The sequence below is a fragment of the Mangifera indica genome, chromosome 14 (assembly GCF_011075055.1).
Source record: "Mangifera indica cultivar Alphonso chromosome 14, CATAS_Mindica_2.1, whole genome shotgun sequence".
Classification (NCBI taxonomy): Eukaryota; Viridiplantae; Streptophyta; class Magnoliopsida; order Sapindales; family Anacardiaceae; genus Mangifera; species Mangifera indica.
Genome location: NC_058150.1, coordinates 7402941 through 7417879, shown reverse-complemented (window position 1 = coordinate 7417879; position 14939 = coordinate 7402941). Strand labels below are relative to the sequence as shown.

The 14939-nt window shown below is 32.0% G+C and overlaps 3 protein-coding genes across 3 annotated transcripts; 1 reads left to right on the top strand and 2 right to left on the bottom strand.

Annotated features, from left to right (window-relative positions):
- Positions 1–1194: 1194 nt before the first annotated feature.
- LOC123196596 (glycine-rich RNA-binding protein 10-like) lies at positions 1195–1733 on the bottom strand. The gene is made up of 2 exons (XM_044610651.1): positions 1562–1733; positions 1195–1448 (listed from the first exon to the last, which is right to left on the bottom strand). The coding sequence occupies exons 1-2, from the start codon at positions 1731–1733 to the stop codon at positions 1195–1197; spliced, it is 426 nt and encodes a 141-aa protein (XP_044466586.1).
- Positions 1734–2618: 885 nt separating this feature from the next.
- On the bottom strand, positions 2619–3840 carry LOC123195404 (circumsporozoite protein-like). The gene is made up of 2 exons (XM_044609086.1): positions 3680–3840; positions 2619–3231 (listed from the first exon to the last, which is right to left on the bottom strand). The coding sequence occupies exons 1-2, from the start codon at positions 3789–3791 to the stop codon at positions 2864–2866; spliced, it is 480 nt and encodes a 159-aa protein (XP_044465021.1). The 5' UTR covers positions 3792–3840; the 3' UTR covers positions 2619–2863.
- An 8353-nt stretch (positions 3841–12193) lies between these two features.
- Positions 12194–12897, top strand: LOC123197067 (CYC02 protein-like). Its single transcript, XM_044611250.1, has 2 exons — positions 12194–12333; positions 12484–12897. The coding sequence occupies exons 1-2, from the start codon at positions 12243–12245 to the stop codon at positions 12699–12701; spliced, it is 309 nt and encodes a 102-aa protein (XP_044467185.1). The 5' UTR covers positions 12194–12242; the 3' UTR covers positions 12702–12897.
- The last annotated feature ends 2042 nt before the right edge of the window (positions 12898–14939 follow it).

Below are 14939 nucleotides of genomic sequence, written 5' to 3'. Positions count from 1 at the left end.
ATTGTTACATTACGACATCTCAGTATCTTAACATGGATCATCCATGAAAATTGCGGAGACTCGAGCTCAAATCGACATATCTAATGTCTTGGCAAAAGCTACTATAGTGTCTTGCGCACATACCAAATGATCTATTGGGCTATACACCCTAATTATATGAGAAAATCTTTGATAGTAGTTTATTCTCTTACCACATAAGCTAATCGAACTGTTGACTAACATCAGGAGATGACCTCTACCTCAAGTATATATGTGATGTATCCCGTTGATCACCTGAAGAATTCCTAACTCACAAATCCCACAACATTCATTAAGTGGCCTCAATTGCATTAATTAATTAAACTGATATAAATCATTTTAAAAGCCTAATTCGCAAACGAAACGCCCCCCCCCCCCCCCCCCCCCCTCCCTACTTCCTTAAATTATTTAATCCTTCAAAGTTGTGCTTCACGAGACATCATGGTAGATAAAATCGCCATGATTGGCATTCAACACACACATGCATACATTTAATGCAAAGCGTGACATCGTTTTTACAATATACTTCTAAGTAGAGATAACATTCACCCATTTGTTGATCATTTGTGTATAAAAGGTGAAGAGTTTATGAAGTTTCACTTACACTCCTAAAAATGGGGGCAAATGATATATGGTCAAAACTTTTTTTGGTTAAACTCATGGATTAGACATCCAAGAGACGAGACGCCTTTAGATAGCAAAAGTTACAAGTGAAAACCTTCACATCCAGATACAGCAAGAAACTTAGAACTTGACGAATACCACTTAGCAAGACTTTTACCAGAAATAAATGCTATATTCTAATTAATTGTGGATACAAGTCATGTAACATCTATGGATGAGAAATATAAATCAATCTCACAGTATTTAGTTATCCTAATAGAAATTGGAATGCAATGTGCTGTGTTATTCTTCGTGTATATCTAGATTCAGATTTTTTAATTCTAATTATAAAGAAATCGAGATTAGGAAAAGCTTATAAACTGAAATTTATTGCTGCAAGTGAACACAACATTTGCAAAGTACAAAAAAACCACCAGCAGCATGGTCAACTTCAAAAGATTTGACCCTGCCTGGTTCTTACGCTTTATGAACGTTGTTTTATTCTAAATTTTCATCATATATTATAGTTTTATAGTACATGGATTATTCATTATTGTGTTATGACATCGACTTTCATGGCTTTATTTCACTTGCTGCGCCTCCAGACCAGCCACCACCATGCCCTTTTCCATGTCCGCCAGCACCATGCCATTCTCCATGTCCACCACCTCCATGGCCACCACCTCCATAACCGCTACCCCCATGCCATCCTCCATGTCCACCACCTCCATGTCCCCCACCTCCATGTCCGCCGCCTCCATAACCGCCACCACCATACCATCCTCCGTTTTCGCCATCAGGACTCTTCATATCATTCACCTGGTAGGCTGCACAATCGAAACGAGTTTGTAAGATTTGTGCGTGAGCATGTAAATTGTCTTAATATTCAACATTTTGGAAAACTTAAAGCATATAAGTTATCTCATAATACGCTACTAACAGTTTTGAGGCATGGCATCAGAGTTCATCAGCTTGGCGTCCTCAGGTGATGAACAGCACCTTTCGCATCGATGGCCGTACCAATGGCAACAGCCATATCTTCTGCAGTAGTATTTGGAATCATCTACTTCCTTCGTTTCCTTGTCTGTATCCACTGCACGAGTTACAGTCATATGAATTCAACGTTTAAAGTCTTGTTATATATCTAACTGAAATGCATTTAGGAATCAATAAAGAAGAGAAGAGAGAAGAGAAAAGATGATTTTTTTTTTTTTAATTTCGGAAAAGTAACATCTATATATACTGACATTTGTTTCCATCCTTGAGTGTCTCGGCTGCCAAGAAGGAGGGGATTACAAGGAATACGACTCCAAAAAGAAAAAGAAAAATAGCAGATGATCTCATATTGATTTATACTTGCTAAGATTTCAAAGATATTTGAAGAAGGATGAGATTAACCAGTATTTATGGTGCAGCAGTAGCAGCCAGCATTAAGCGTGTTAAGGGACAAGATTTATTAAAGAGTTGATGCCATATACGGCCCAGAAGTTGAGTAGCTGCTGAAGAACTCTTGCTTTTAGCAAGAATTGCTTAAATTACGTACAAAGATATATTTGCGCTGAGACGTGTTGACTAAATTGTGGTAAATGGCAACTCAACAATAAATAGTTCCATGCATTGAGACAATGATGAACTAAACAATAGTATTTGTTTACTAGCCTATAGTCAACCCACTTATCCACATGACGGATCTGAATTTAAAGAAGTGGCAGCTCGCTTGCCAGATTATATCCAGTGGTGACACCTGGTAAAAGATGTGGCATCAGTATGTAGCATTTTCTTTGATTTTTCCTCGTTCTCTCTTACCATACAAACAGTGGAAGTTCAATTAAGAAATAAGGAATTTAGTGAAGAAATTCAAATGAATTCTTTATAAGCATGGTAAAGTTTTTATGGGTTACTAAATTTTAATAGGATACATGAGAACGATTATTCAAGCCATTACTAATTGGTATTATCAAATTTCTCTTCGTATTAATCAATTAATATGAGTCTAATTTTAAAATAGATTCATCCATATAAGAAAATTTTATTACATCATAGATTTCAAACTTGGGAAGACAGCAGGAGTAATTGAGGAAATAGACATGCATCCAATCATATCGTTTATTTATTTAAATTCCAAGATTAATATGAGGTGCTTTAGTTTAATGCTTGTCTTAATCACGCAGTAGCAATCAACAGCCCAGCCTTCTAATTAACAAGTTCCGAGACTTAAATAACCTTGAAGCCCCATATTAACCTATTCCCGGGGCTCCACCGCCTGGCTGGCGCCTGGTGGGACCAATCCACCGGCACCTGGTGGGACCAATCCACCGGCACCTGGTGGGACCAATCCGCCGGCACCTGGTGGGACCAATCCACCGGCACCTGGTGGGACCAATCCGCCGGCACCTGGTGGGACCAATCCACCAGCTGGAGCTCTACAGTATCCACATGGTGGTGGGGAAATTGGAATATTACATGGTGGTGGGGAAATTGGAATATTACAAGGTGGCGGGGGAGGTGGCACGGGCGGTGGGTACAATGGGAATACACATTGTGGCTCGTATCTTCCGTTATCACCATACTTGGCTTTATCTACTCCATTTGTCCTTGTTGATTCCTTGGCTGCAAATGTATTTAAGTGCACGAATGTTATTTTCAAAAGATTTGAAATGCCAACAATTAATTATGCAGTTTGGGTTGAATAGGCTAATCAAATTTGCCTATTTACTTTAAAGATAGGCAACTATATATATATATATATATATATGCACCACACAAGAAATTAAATTTTCTATTGAGAAAACTATATATTTTATGTTAGAAAGTAACACATGCAATTGTAGATCCGTTCACAATTTTGGAAAATCTTTGAAGGCCTTGTGTCACAATGTGCCAAGAAATGAATAATATGCATGAAAATATATAACGCATCATATTAGACTTTTTTTTTTTTTTTTTTTTTGCTGATCGAAGGACACTATGGTGGTGTTCCCCATAAAACTTAATCGTGGTTTGAAAATTTTAACAATTCTAAGTGTTAATGTGTAAAAGGGCCAACTAATAAGCTCACCATTTTGCTTCTCGGTAGAAGTCTGAGCCAAGTCTCTAGCTACCACCGCCGAAGAGATGAGAAGTAATGTAGCCGCAAAAAGACCCAAGAGAAGGAACGCCTTAGAGCACATTTTCTTTAAATTAAACCAAAGTGAAGAGCACTATAAAGCAATATATTGCAGACAAGTAATAAAAGTAGTGTCCCGGAATCCATATAAATAGGGTGATCATGGGAAGAAATAAAGAGAGGGTGCATGTGAGTGGCCATAAAAGAACATGTTACATGTAGTTGGCTAGTTGGGGTTGTTCCTATTGACAGTGATAACCATGGCTGGAATCACGTAAATATCAGTATATATACTTATCAAATTAATCAGCCGCTCTATGATATTTTTTGCCTAAGATTTTAGGTTATTTGTCACTTGGCTTGGTGGGTATTCATCACCTCGTTGGGCATATCTACCGTATACATTCATAATAACACGATGAGTTTCAATATGAAAAATTTCAGCGGAGTTTAGATTGAACTCATTAGGAAGAAGACATTAGATTCATGTTTAGAAAAATATATATCGTTAATCATACTCATTCATAGCATATTTGAATTCTACGATTTGAATTTTGATGCTTTAAATACAGCAAAAACTATAGTAGAAACTATAGGAATCACTTTTGGAATTCAGTTTCCTTATGAGCAGGAAAATTAAAATTTTATGAGATAAACAAGACGTTGAACTTTGATTGGACTCACGAGAAACCCTGTTGAAGTCGTTTGTACTTGGTAAATATGAAATGCCTGAATCATGAAGGCACTGGAAAAGTACTGGACTTTGGTCCACCACCGAGCTGGGATAGACTTTTCTTCATTATATTTTGAGTCGGTTCTTGCTCTGATTGTGGGGGCAACTGTCTCAACGTAAGCTCATGAATAGCTGTGACTTAAACAAGATTTTATTAAATGACATTACAAATCAGAGAACTTAAAAACGTTTTGGAAAAATAAGATTAAAAGGATAATGTTAGTATGTGAACGCTCTTTTCATCTAATTAGTTCAAGTTGTACTAAGTACTATTAGTTGAAGTTTTACTAATTAACTAGCAGTCTTCTTAATAAAAAGCCAAACTACAACCACAGTTTTAATATTAATTCTTCTTAGGATCCCACTCGGTGGCTCCGTTGATGTCTGTCCTCTCATCTGGTAGAATCGATAAATTTTGAATTAAAGACACGTAAGCATGTATAACATAAATAAATAAATAAATAATTGTTACAAACTATTTTTCAAAAGAATATATTACATGTCATCTTGAATAAATTGAAAAATTCAAATATCACCCCTGCATAATCATCCCTCACAAAATGCATTCATCTATATAAATGAACGATTATGAACTCATTCATTATATAAATAAATATTAGGCAATGTTATTAAAATTAAACTACATAATCTAATGTAAATAATATTTATTCAAGGATTTATGAATAATTATTAAGATGCATATTGTGTAAAATATTCATAATATCTTTATTAAGTAAAAATTACTTATAATTGTTCATGATTATGAAGGGTAAATACATAATTTTATATACCCTTAAAATATAATATAATTTATTGCATTCTATATAGCATTAATTTATATAAACAATTGTCTTTTACTTAATCATCACTCTTAAATGAGACTAATTTTATATGCATTTTATTATATGCATCTTTTATACTTAATCGCCATGTATTATCATGTAATGTGCATATTCTTCATGAACCATTATGCATCCTTCATATCCGTCACATGAATTAGACATCCATACTACCAAAATTTTGAACGGAAAATACAAAAAACATATGCAGAATTTTCAGAAATGCACTACTTGAAGATATGGATGTAATGTCTAACTACAATGACTTGTATTTAACCAAATTGCAACTTCAATGCGCACATCAAACATGTATATATCATCAAGAACATCACGTATTACAAATCATTTATGCATCAAAGCAAATTATGCACAACATTTCATCACATCAATTCTTTCAATTTTTAGCACAAAAGGGACATGCATGCATCAACCACATATCAACATATATGGAATCATGTTTTTAAAATTAAAAACAGTAAGCATGCATCATTTTACAGCAGAGAAATAAATTTATATACATCACAAAAAACATGTATGCATCACATCATGTTCATATTCAATCAACATTGAACACTTATAAAAATTTTCAACCAAAAATTAACCTACATGTTTATAATAATTTGTTCTTCAATCTAATATCATTAGAACAAAAAATGAAACAGTTTTCTTAAAATTATAAGTTATGGACAAGACATGCATCAAGTCATTCATGATGAAAGAACAATTTTAGATATTAACAAGTACATGCATGCATTGTTCCACATCATTTACATGCTAATAAGCTTAAAAAATATGATTTGAACTCAAAAACAAAAACATGTATGGATCAACCTGGCTCTAATACCATTTGAAGGTTTATGATTGAATATGGTTGAGAAAATGACATGCATGAACTCATTCAAGCATGATATGATTGTATAGATGAAAACAAACATAATAACAAGAATAGGTCTAGATTTAATACCTTTCTCCTTTGCAGAAATGTTTGGTTTGATGAAATAGAATAATTGAATTCAAATGTCTCCAAAAGTAATCCACCCACCAAGAGAGATGTGAGAGACAAAATATTTATAAGACTTTTAGTGGGAGAGAGTTTTTTATTCAAATGAAAATTTTTAACAAAATGTGATACATAATTGGTTTATATAGTTATGAGCTCAAAGTTATTATCAATTTTGCATAGCACAACTCTAAACAATCTATATTATTTAGTTGTAATATCAATTTATTCATATTATGTTTTAAGCACTCATATTATATCACATTACACATTAACCTTTTAAAATGTCATATATACATCCATGTTACATTTTACATGATTTTACTTTATTACCTTTTAGAAGGTGTTAGTCATCCCCGAATAATTATTTCTCTCTCATATCTCAAATTTCTTGGGCTCATAGGTATGATCTTTTAAATTCACCATGACCTATCCGAAAGCCGATTTTCGATGAACCAAAAAAAATTCCAAAGACTCATCAACCATATTAGTCATCTTGCAATAGGTGTGATCTTTTACATGATTTTATTTTATTACCATTTAGATGGTGTTAGTCATCCCCAAATAATTATTACTTTCTCTCATATCTTTTAAACTTCTCAGGTTTATGGGTATGATCTTCTAGGTTCATTATGGTCTAGCCGAGAGCCGATTTCAGATGAACCAAAAAAAAATTTGAAGACTCATTAGTCATGACAGTCATCTTGCAATGGTCCATAGCCTCCAAACCAAACATATTTTTTTATCATATGTATCATGTAGTAAAATCTCTCAATTGTCAAATCTTAATTGAAGACGAATTCATGGCATGTCAAGACCCTAACCTTAATCATATATTGAATCATCAATCAATATATCTATAATGGATCATCACGAACAATCTCTGTATGACTATCTTTGGCTAGAGCTCTTAGTTTTTTATATTTATCAAAATTCGTTTGAAACCTCAAATCTAGAAAAATCCAAGTTTATGAATCTCATATTGACTATTACTGTTTTTGCATACAGACAATGTATGATAAAACTGGCTTATTGGTTCAATGGTACAATAATATGATGATACAATGAATCATTAATCACTTATCAAATGTCTATGTGATTCATTGCAATTGGTCACGTTCGAAAAACAATTTCTTATCTATTATCCTATACTAATGCCCTAATGGTATAACTTTTATGTCAGCAACCTTAATATTGTCTCATTATTTTCAATGGAGATATTAATCAATACGTCTATTATGCGATGTCATTACCCAATTGATTTCATGCATATTGGAGACACTTCGATGATATGATTTTTTGAATATCTGTATCATCCAGACACTTCATATACATACAATTTATTTAATAAGAAAATAAATAAATCAACAAATAAAAATTGAAGCAGCATAAGAATGCAAAGAAAAAAAACTTTTACTTTTATTATTGCATAAATATTATTATAAAATCAAATACCCTAAAACCCACTGCACGATTGGTTTCTTGGGCGTACATTGAAACAAAATTACAAACAAATTTTTATAATTTTATTTCTAAAATCAAAGAATAATGAACGAAAGAATAAATTTTAATATTTAATCATTTTATTTTCTAAACAAAAAAGGATAAGAATTATCACTTTTTTGGGTAGAGCTTCCTTGCGGTATGCGTCTGATTAGGGGTGTCGGCACCTGTTTGCGTCGGTGCAACCTCGGTTGTATTCATTTGAAGGATTTTGTTGACATCCTTTGGGATTTGATGGGCCACATACAGTACCATCCCCTTTTTGAACTGCTCCATAGCCGATATCGTTTCCCTCTGTATCTCCCACAAAGAGTGAGCATATTACAAGCATGAAGATCACCACCCTAAGCTTCGACATCAGGTATTTGTATTTCAATGAGGCTACTGTATTAACTCTACCGGATATAAGACAACTACTGCAGCATATATATTTATACATATTGATTGTTGTATTGTCTGGCAAATTAGGTTCAGTTGACCGACGAAATATACGACAAGGTTGTGATTGAGTCTTGTTTCATTGCCCGAGTCATGTGTCGATTTTTCCTCTCTTAAATTTTTTCAATGGTCCACTTTTTGACATTGCATGGGGTATTATTACCACACTCAGATTTAGAAAGTGTACTATAATTACTCCAAGCCCCTGACTTATAGGCCCCCATTTCGTTGGAAGGCAATGAAAATTATTTGATAATGAAGATCCTTGTGCGCATTATAGCATTAAACATGATTTATAGCTTCTTGCAGCGTAGGTTTCAAATCCTTTGTATTTTGAAGTCAATAAAAACTCTACCGATAATTATACATATGATTGTAATTTAGATGAATTTAGAACATGAATAATTTATTGAGAAAGTCTATGGTACTATAGTGGATCGTGATTTTGTCACAAAGACGAAAGTTGTTTATATTGTTTAACAAGACATAATGATAAACAAAAATTTAGTACAATAATCATAAAACAATTTTTAAATGAAATATTTAAATCTCAATTTTATTGATTATGAACTGAACTGAATTGAATTATTGAATAAAATTATAAAGACTCGTGTCTTTAATTTATATAAGCTTTTAATATTTTACTTTGACTAGAAAACTATGACTCAATTAGATTTAATACACAAAAAACAAAAAAACTTTAATAACGGGAAATGACAAATTTTCACTGATAAAAAGTTTGTAATGACAAAAAAAAATTTCTTCGTTACTTATTATTATAACTTTCTTTGATAAAAGTATTAACAATAATAAAAAAAAAATCTTATGATTAATATAATAATTAGAGGTATAAGTCTCATTATTAATAATATTAATAACAACGAATATTTTTATTGTTAAAACAATATTTTTGATTATTGAAAATAATAACAACAATTAATCTTTTTATTATTATAACAATATTTATCAATCATTAAATATAATATCAACGATAAATATTTTCATCGTTTATGTAATATGCACAATCAAGTGTTTTGCTTTATATATTTAAATGCCTACAAATTGTACAGAGATGATCAAATTTAAATGTGCAAAACAAATGTGGTGGCTAAATGTTTTTCCACATTATCAAGGGCATGGGAGAAAAGAATGTCAGTAACATATCTGCAATAAACAAGTATTACACCTTACATTTATTGTTTAAAAGCACATGGTTCTGATAAGGCCAAAGGACTTATTCCCAGTCAAGTTTTAATACGTTCCTAAAGTCACATTCATAAGGTTTGAAAAACCAAAAATTTTACCCATGAGTCAATTGTCTTTAAAATTTTTTATTAGAGGTATAGATAAAATCGTTGTTTTATTAATAATATTAAAAAATATATAAAATTATGTTTTTCTTCAAAAGTTTTAAAAACTAACAACTTTACCTCTGCTTAAAGTTTTTTAATTTTTAAAAGCAACATTCCTCCCCCCTCCCAAAACCTAGGGTTTATTTTATAGATACTCTTTAATCACCATCTCCAGCCACCGGCGATGACTCTTCAACCCACCATCTTCAACCACCAGATCTTCACTCTTCAACGCAAGAAAATGCGTTGATTCATCTAGAATTTACGAAGACTTTACCGATTCATCTAAAATCAACAAAGACTTCATCGATTCTAGAAGAATCAATGAAGTTGACGAAGACGCATCTTCATTGCATCTCCTACAAGCATCGAAGAGATGAAGGATCGCCGAAGATTCATGGGTTGAAGTGTCGTCTTTGATGGTGGAGAGCGTCTGAAAAATAAACCCTAATTTTTTTTAGGGGGCACAAATGTTACTTTTGAAAGTTAGAAAACTTTAGGCAGAGTTGAAGTTGTTAACTTTTAAAACTTTGGGAGAAAATATAATGAATTTTATATTTTTTTAATATTATTAGTACTCTTTTTTCTAACAAAAACCTTTAATGACAATTGGTTTATGGGTGGGACTTTGAATTTTTCAAACTCTATGGGTGTGACTAGGAATACATCAAAACTTAGTGGGAATAAGTCCTTTGGCCTTCTTATAATGTTATTAGTCAAAAGACGAAACAAGAGAAGGCACATCTTCTGAAAAAAGCCTTTACATTTCCAAATAATCTTAAAAAGATTTCGACAACAATCTTCTCATTGTTCTCCCACACATATTACAACTTTGTGCATGTAAACTATACACACTACCTGTTACTTGTAATCTTCTTAGACATACTATACGTTGTAAGTTTGGTTTCCAGATTCATGCATAAGCCAAGCAAAAAACATTTTTGCAATAACAAAGAGAATATTGAGGTATATAAACAGTACAAAGAAGTTAGGCATCAAGTAGGAAGAAGAAAGCATGTTGGTAGGATACTCAGACAGCGATTGGGCAAGATTGCTAAAAAAAGAAAAAAAGAAAGAGCACTTTAGAATACATTTTTTGCCTTGGCACAAAGGTTATCGCATTGTCTTTCAAGAAGAAAAAGATAATCGCTCTTTCATTAGTTGAAGCAAAGTTCATTTTTCAGTAATGAAATGAACCTGTGAAGGTATATAGCTGAGAAGAGTCCTTTCAGATATGAAGCAAAATCAAGAATGACAAACAACAATCTACTACGATAACATGTCTACATGCAATAGTGATGACGAAGAATCTAGCGTTCCACAGCAAAACCAAACATGCACATCGAATTAAAGCATCATTTCATACCAAGTATGCTCCAGAAAATGATATGCAAATCAACACCAATGATCAACTAGCTAGTCGATCGATGTCTTCATAAAAGGGGCTACAAGAGAAAAGATTCTCTAGTTTAATGTGAATATAAAAGTTACAAATTAAAGGGTGTGTTAAACATGTAATTTGTAATTTTAGTAAAGATAAAATTGTAATTTAGTTTATCTTAGCAATGAAGAAAGCTCCGGTGGTAAGGGGCAAAATCCCTCTATAAAAACCACGGTTTACTGGTCTAAATGTAATATTGCGATTATTGATAATTGAGTATCATGTAAAGAGAATATTAATACAAACTCTGCTTCTATTTCAATTCATATAATTGATTTGCCCTTTTAAATTTTAAACATCTCTGAAACATAACCAAACAAGAACAATTGAAGACTAAATTATAAGCGAGAAATGATTACAAATTGAAGAGATCGATATGTGCTTCTTAGGGCTGAACAGACTTCTGACACTAATTTAATTACCTGCAGAAAACAATGCCCATAACTTCAATCGTATTGGAAATGAATACATGCACTTAAATTAGAAAGCACTGAAACTATGCCCATAACTTCAATCGTATTGGAAATTGTGTTGTCTATCTCAACCTGTTTGGTCAGATCAAATTGTTCATTTGATATTTCGGAAATTACGTTGCTTAACTGCACGAACAGGGTTGCTTCGATGTTGATCTTTCTTATTAAGCAAACCATTATCCAATTTCCAGCATTCGAATATATAATCATCCTTCGAAAGCTTTCATTATTTTACTGCTTTCTGCAATGCAACATTTAACATTATAATCTATTGTGGAGACTCGGTGCTTTTTACAGTATGTTTGAAAACGAAGTGTAAGAACATCACCGAAAAAAAATGAAAGCAAAATCCCTGTGAACTCGATTATTTGAAGCAGGCTTAATCATATAAGAGAGAGGAAGATATATACATATAAATATACACCTCAATACAGAAGCGTCATGTATGACGCTGATGGAAATGTCATAGTTAATATTTGTCGACATAGTTTCCAAAATTCATTGACTGCGTCGGGACTCAACGCAAAATATAATACATAAAATAGGGGAAGATTGATGACAAGCTGCATGTGATTATATCATGGGCGACAATCAATGCTAGATCTTAAACAGTACACAATCTCTCCCTAAAATAGACCGGTACGCCATCTATAAAAAGCGTAAAGATGCAATGTTCTCCTCACAGTTGAAGCATCTAAAATCAGAGATAAAATCTATTACTTCTCAAGAGCAGATTATGGCTTCATCAAAGACTTTGTTTCTTTTTTTCTGTCTTCTCTTTGCACTCGTTCTTATACTGTCCTCTGAAGTTGAAGCTGATCATACAAGTGAGAATTGCAATTAATTAATTAAAATAGCTAGCTTCAACCTTTTCAAGTATATATGTTTCATGCACAAAATAGAATGTTTTTCATATGTATGTATATCTATTGGTGTTCATCTGGCTAACCGTATCCTTAATTTTTTACAAATTGCAGATGAAAGAAATGGCGTAGAGGAGGGCAAGTATGGAGGATACCCAGGAGGAGGGTACAATCATGGAGGGCGTGGAGGGTACAGGGGTTACCCACCAAGAAGAGGATATTGCGACAACGGATGCTGCCGTGGATACCGCTATTCAAATGAGTGCCATAGGTGCTGCGCACACGCTAAGGAGGCTCCAGATGCGGAGTTTGAGGACGATGTGAAGAACTAAAATAAGTTTCGGCCGTTTATCCATACCAACTTCTATATTAAGTTCTTTTTCTTGAGCTTATTCAAATAAAGTCAGTACGTGCATGTGTTGGTGCTACAGAGACAATCTATCATGGCTATTTATGTAATCGTTAGATAAACAATCTATCAAGGTTTTTATTTTATCATTAATAAAAGGACAATTTCTATTAAACACATATCTATTTGAGTATATATGTTTTGAGTAATATTATGTGTACCCACTTTAGGTGCACAAATGTATACACACTCATATGTGTCATCATATGATTGGTTATTGTTTTATTCTTAATTCGAAATTATTCAATCATATGATGACACATATAAATATGTACACATTTGTGTACCCAATGTGGGTATACATAGTTTTATTGATATGTTTTATATGTATCTTCAGATATGACAAATGAGTCAGGTCACGATCACGCTAAAATGATATGGTCCAAAAGAGCATAGTCTGTCACTGTAATAAACCGTGTTAAACCCATAAGTCTACAGAATCGAGCCTTGACTTAAATATTAAACTTATGGGTTGGTCGATCTAACCTACATATTATGCTTTAATAAAAAAAATTTAAAATTTTAAAACTTCTCTTTCTCTGGCTTCTGCAAGAACCAGTAACTCTGTGTGTGTATATATATATGTGTGAGTGTGTGTATGTATTTCTTATATAAACAAACCCCTCTCTCTTTTCTAAATTTCATATACACTTACACTTTTATTTTCGATCTCTTTCAATCTTTCATTATTTTCAATCTCATATTCTCTAGTCACAGGTAAATCATGTCTCATTCTAAAACTCTATCAAACATTTTGTATTTCTTATATAAACAACCCCCTCTCTCTTTTATAAATTTCATATACACTTACACTCATATTCTCAATCTCTCTCAATCTTTCATTATTTTCAATCTCTCTCAATCTTTCATTATTTTTAATCTCATATTCTCTTATCAAGTGATTCAAGTCTCATTTTAAAACTCTCTGAATTCGTAAACAATAATTTTCTGTGTTTACAATTTCATTTTTATTTCAATTTTGTCAATCAATTATAATTTTTTGTTATAACTTAATTTATAAAAAAATATTTTACAAATGGATTCTGGGTCTCATGATTTCAATCCATTTGAATATTATTATATTGGCGTTAATGATATTATTGATGATCAATGTGAAACAGGTGAAAGTGAGATAACCACATGTTCGACAGAGACAAACACAAAGCAAAAATTTATGGTGTGAGATCACTTTGATCAAATAACAGAAATAATCAAAGGAAAATAAATTTGTCTAATAATGTGCAAACATTGTGGTTCATGTGTAACATATACAAGTTTAGGTGGTACAGGGTATCTTCGTCGATATATTACTAATTGTAAAAAACAAAAACAAATTGCATTCACTCAATCGCAATTTGTTGGTCCTAGCATCATTGTAGTAGGCGGTCTAAGTGATTTTGGACATATGGAAAAAAATGTCCACTTTCACGTATGATCAAATGAAACTGCGAGACTACATGAGCAAGTATGTTGTTCCTTCAAACAAACATTTTTCTTATGTTGAAGATAAAATTTTATAATAGATGACATAAAATAATATTCAGTCTATATTTAAAATAATTCCTAGATCAACTCTTAAGTCAAACATGGTTAGAAATGATGAATTAATGAAATTAAAAGTTATTAAAGAACTTAGTAATTTTAATGGTATAATTTCAATTACTTCAGATTTATGAACAGTTGTAAATCAAGACATAGGGTACCTATGTGCAATTGCCCATTACATTAATTCTGATTGACAATTGTACAAAAATTTAGAATATTTGCATAGTGATCTTATAATTTGTTAGGCACTAACAAATATTTTTATGAATATAAAATTAATAATCCTATTTTTATAATGAATTTTGATAATGCAAAAAATAATAACACAGTTATTGAATTAATGTTTAATCATATACTTATTTCATATAATAAAAAATTATTTCATATTAGATGTGTTTATTATATTATTAATTTAATTTAATTAAGTATTATTATTAAAACTGAGATATCAACAATTAGATATGTCATTGCATGCATTTCATCATTTTCATTACAAATACAAATATATCATGAATTATATAAATCAATAAGGTTAAGACAAAAAAAATTAAAAAATAGATTTAAAACTATGTAAAATTTAACATACTGCATGTTGAAAGAATACAAAGGGTATGAA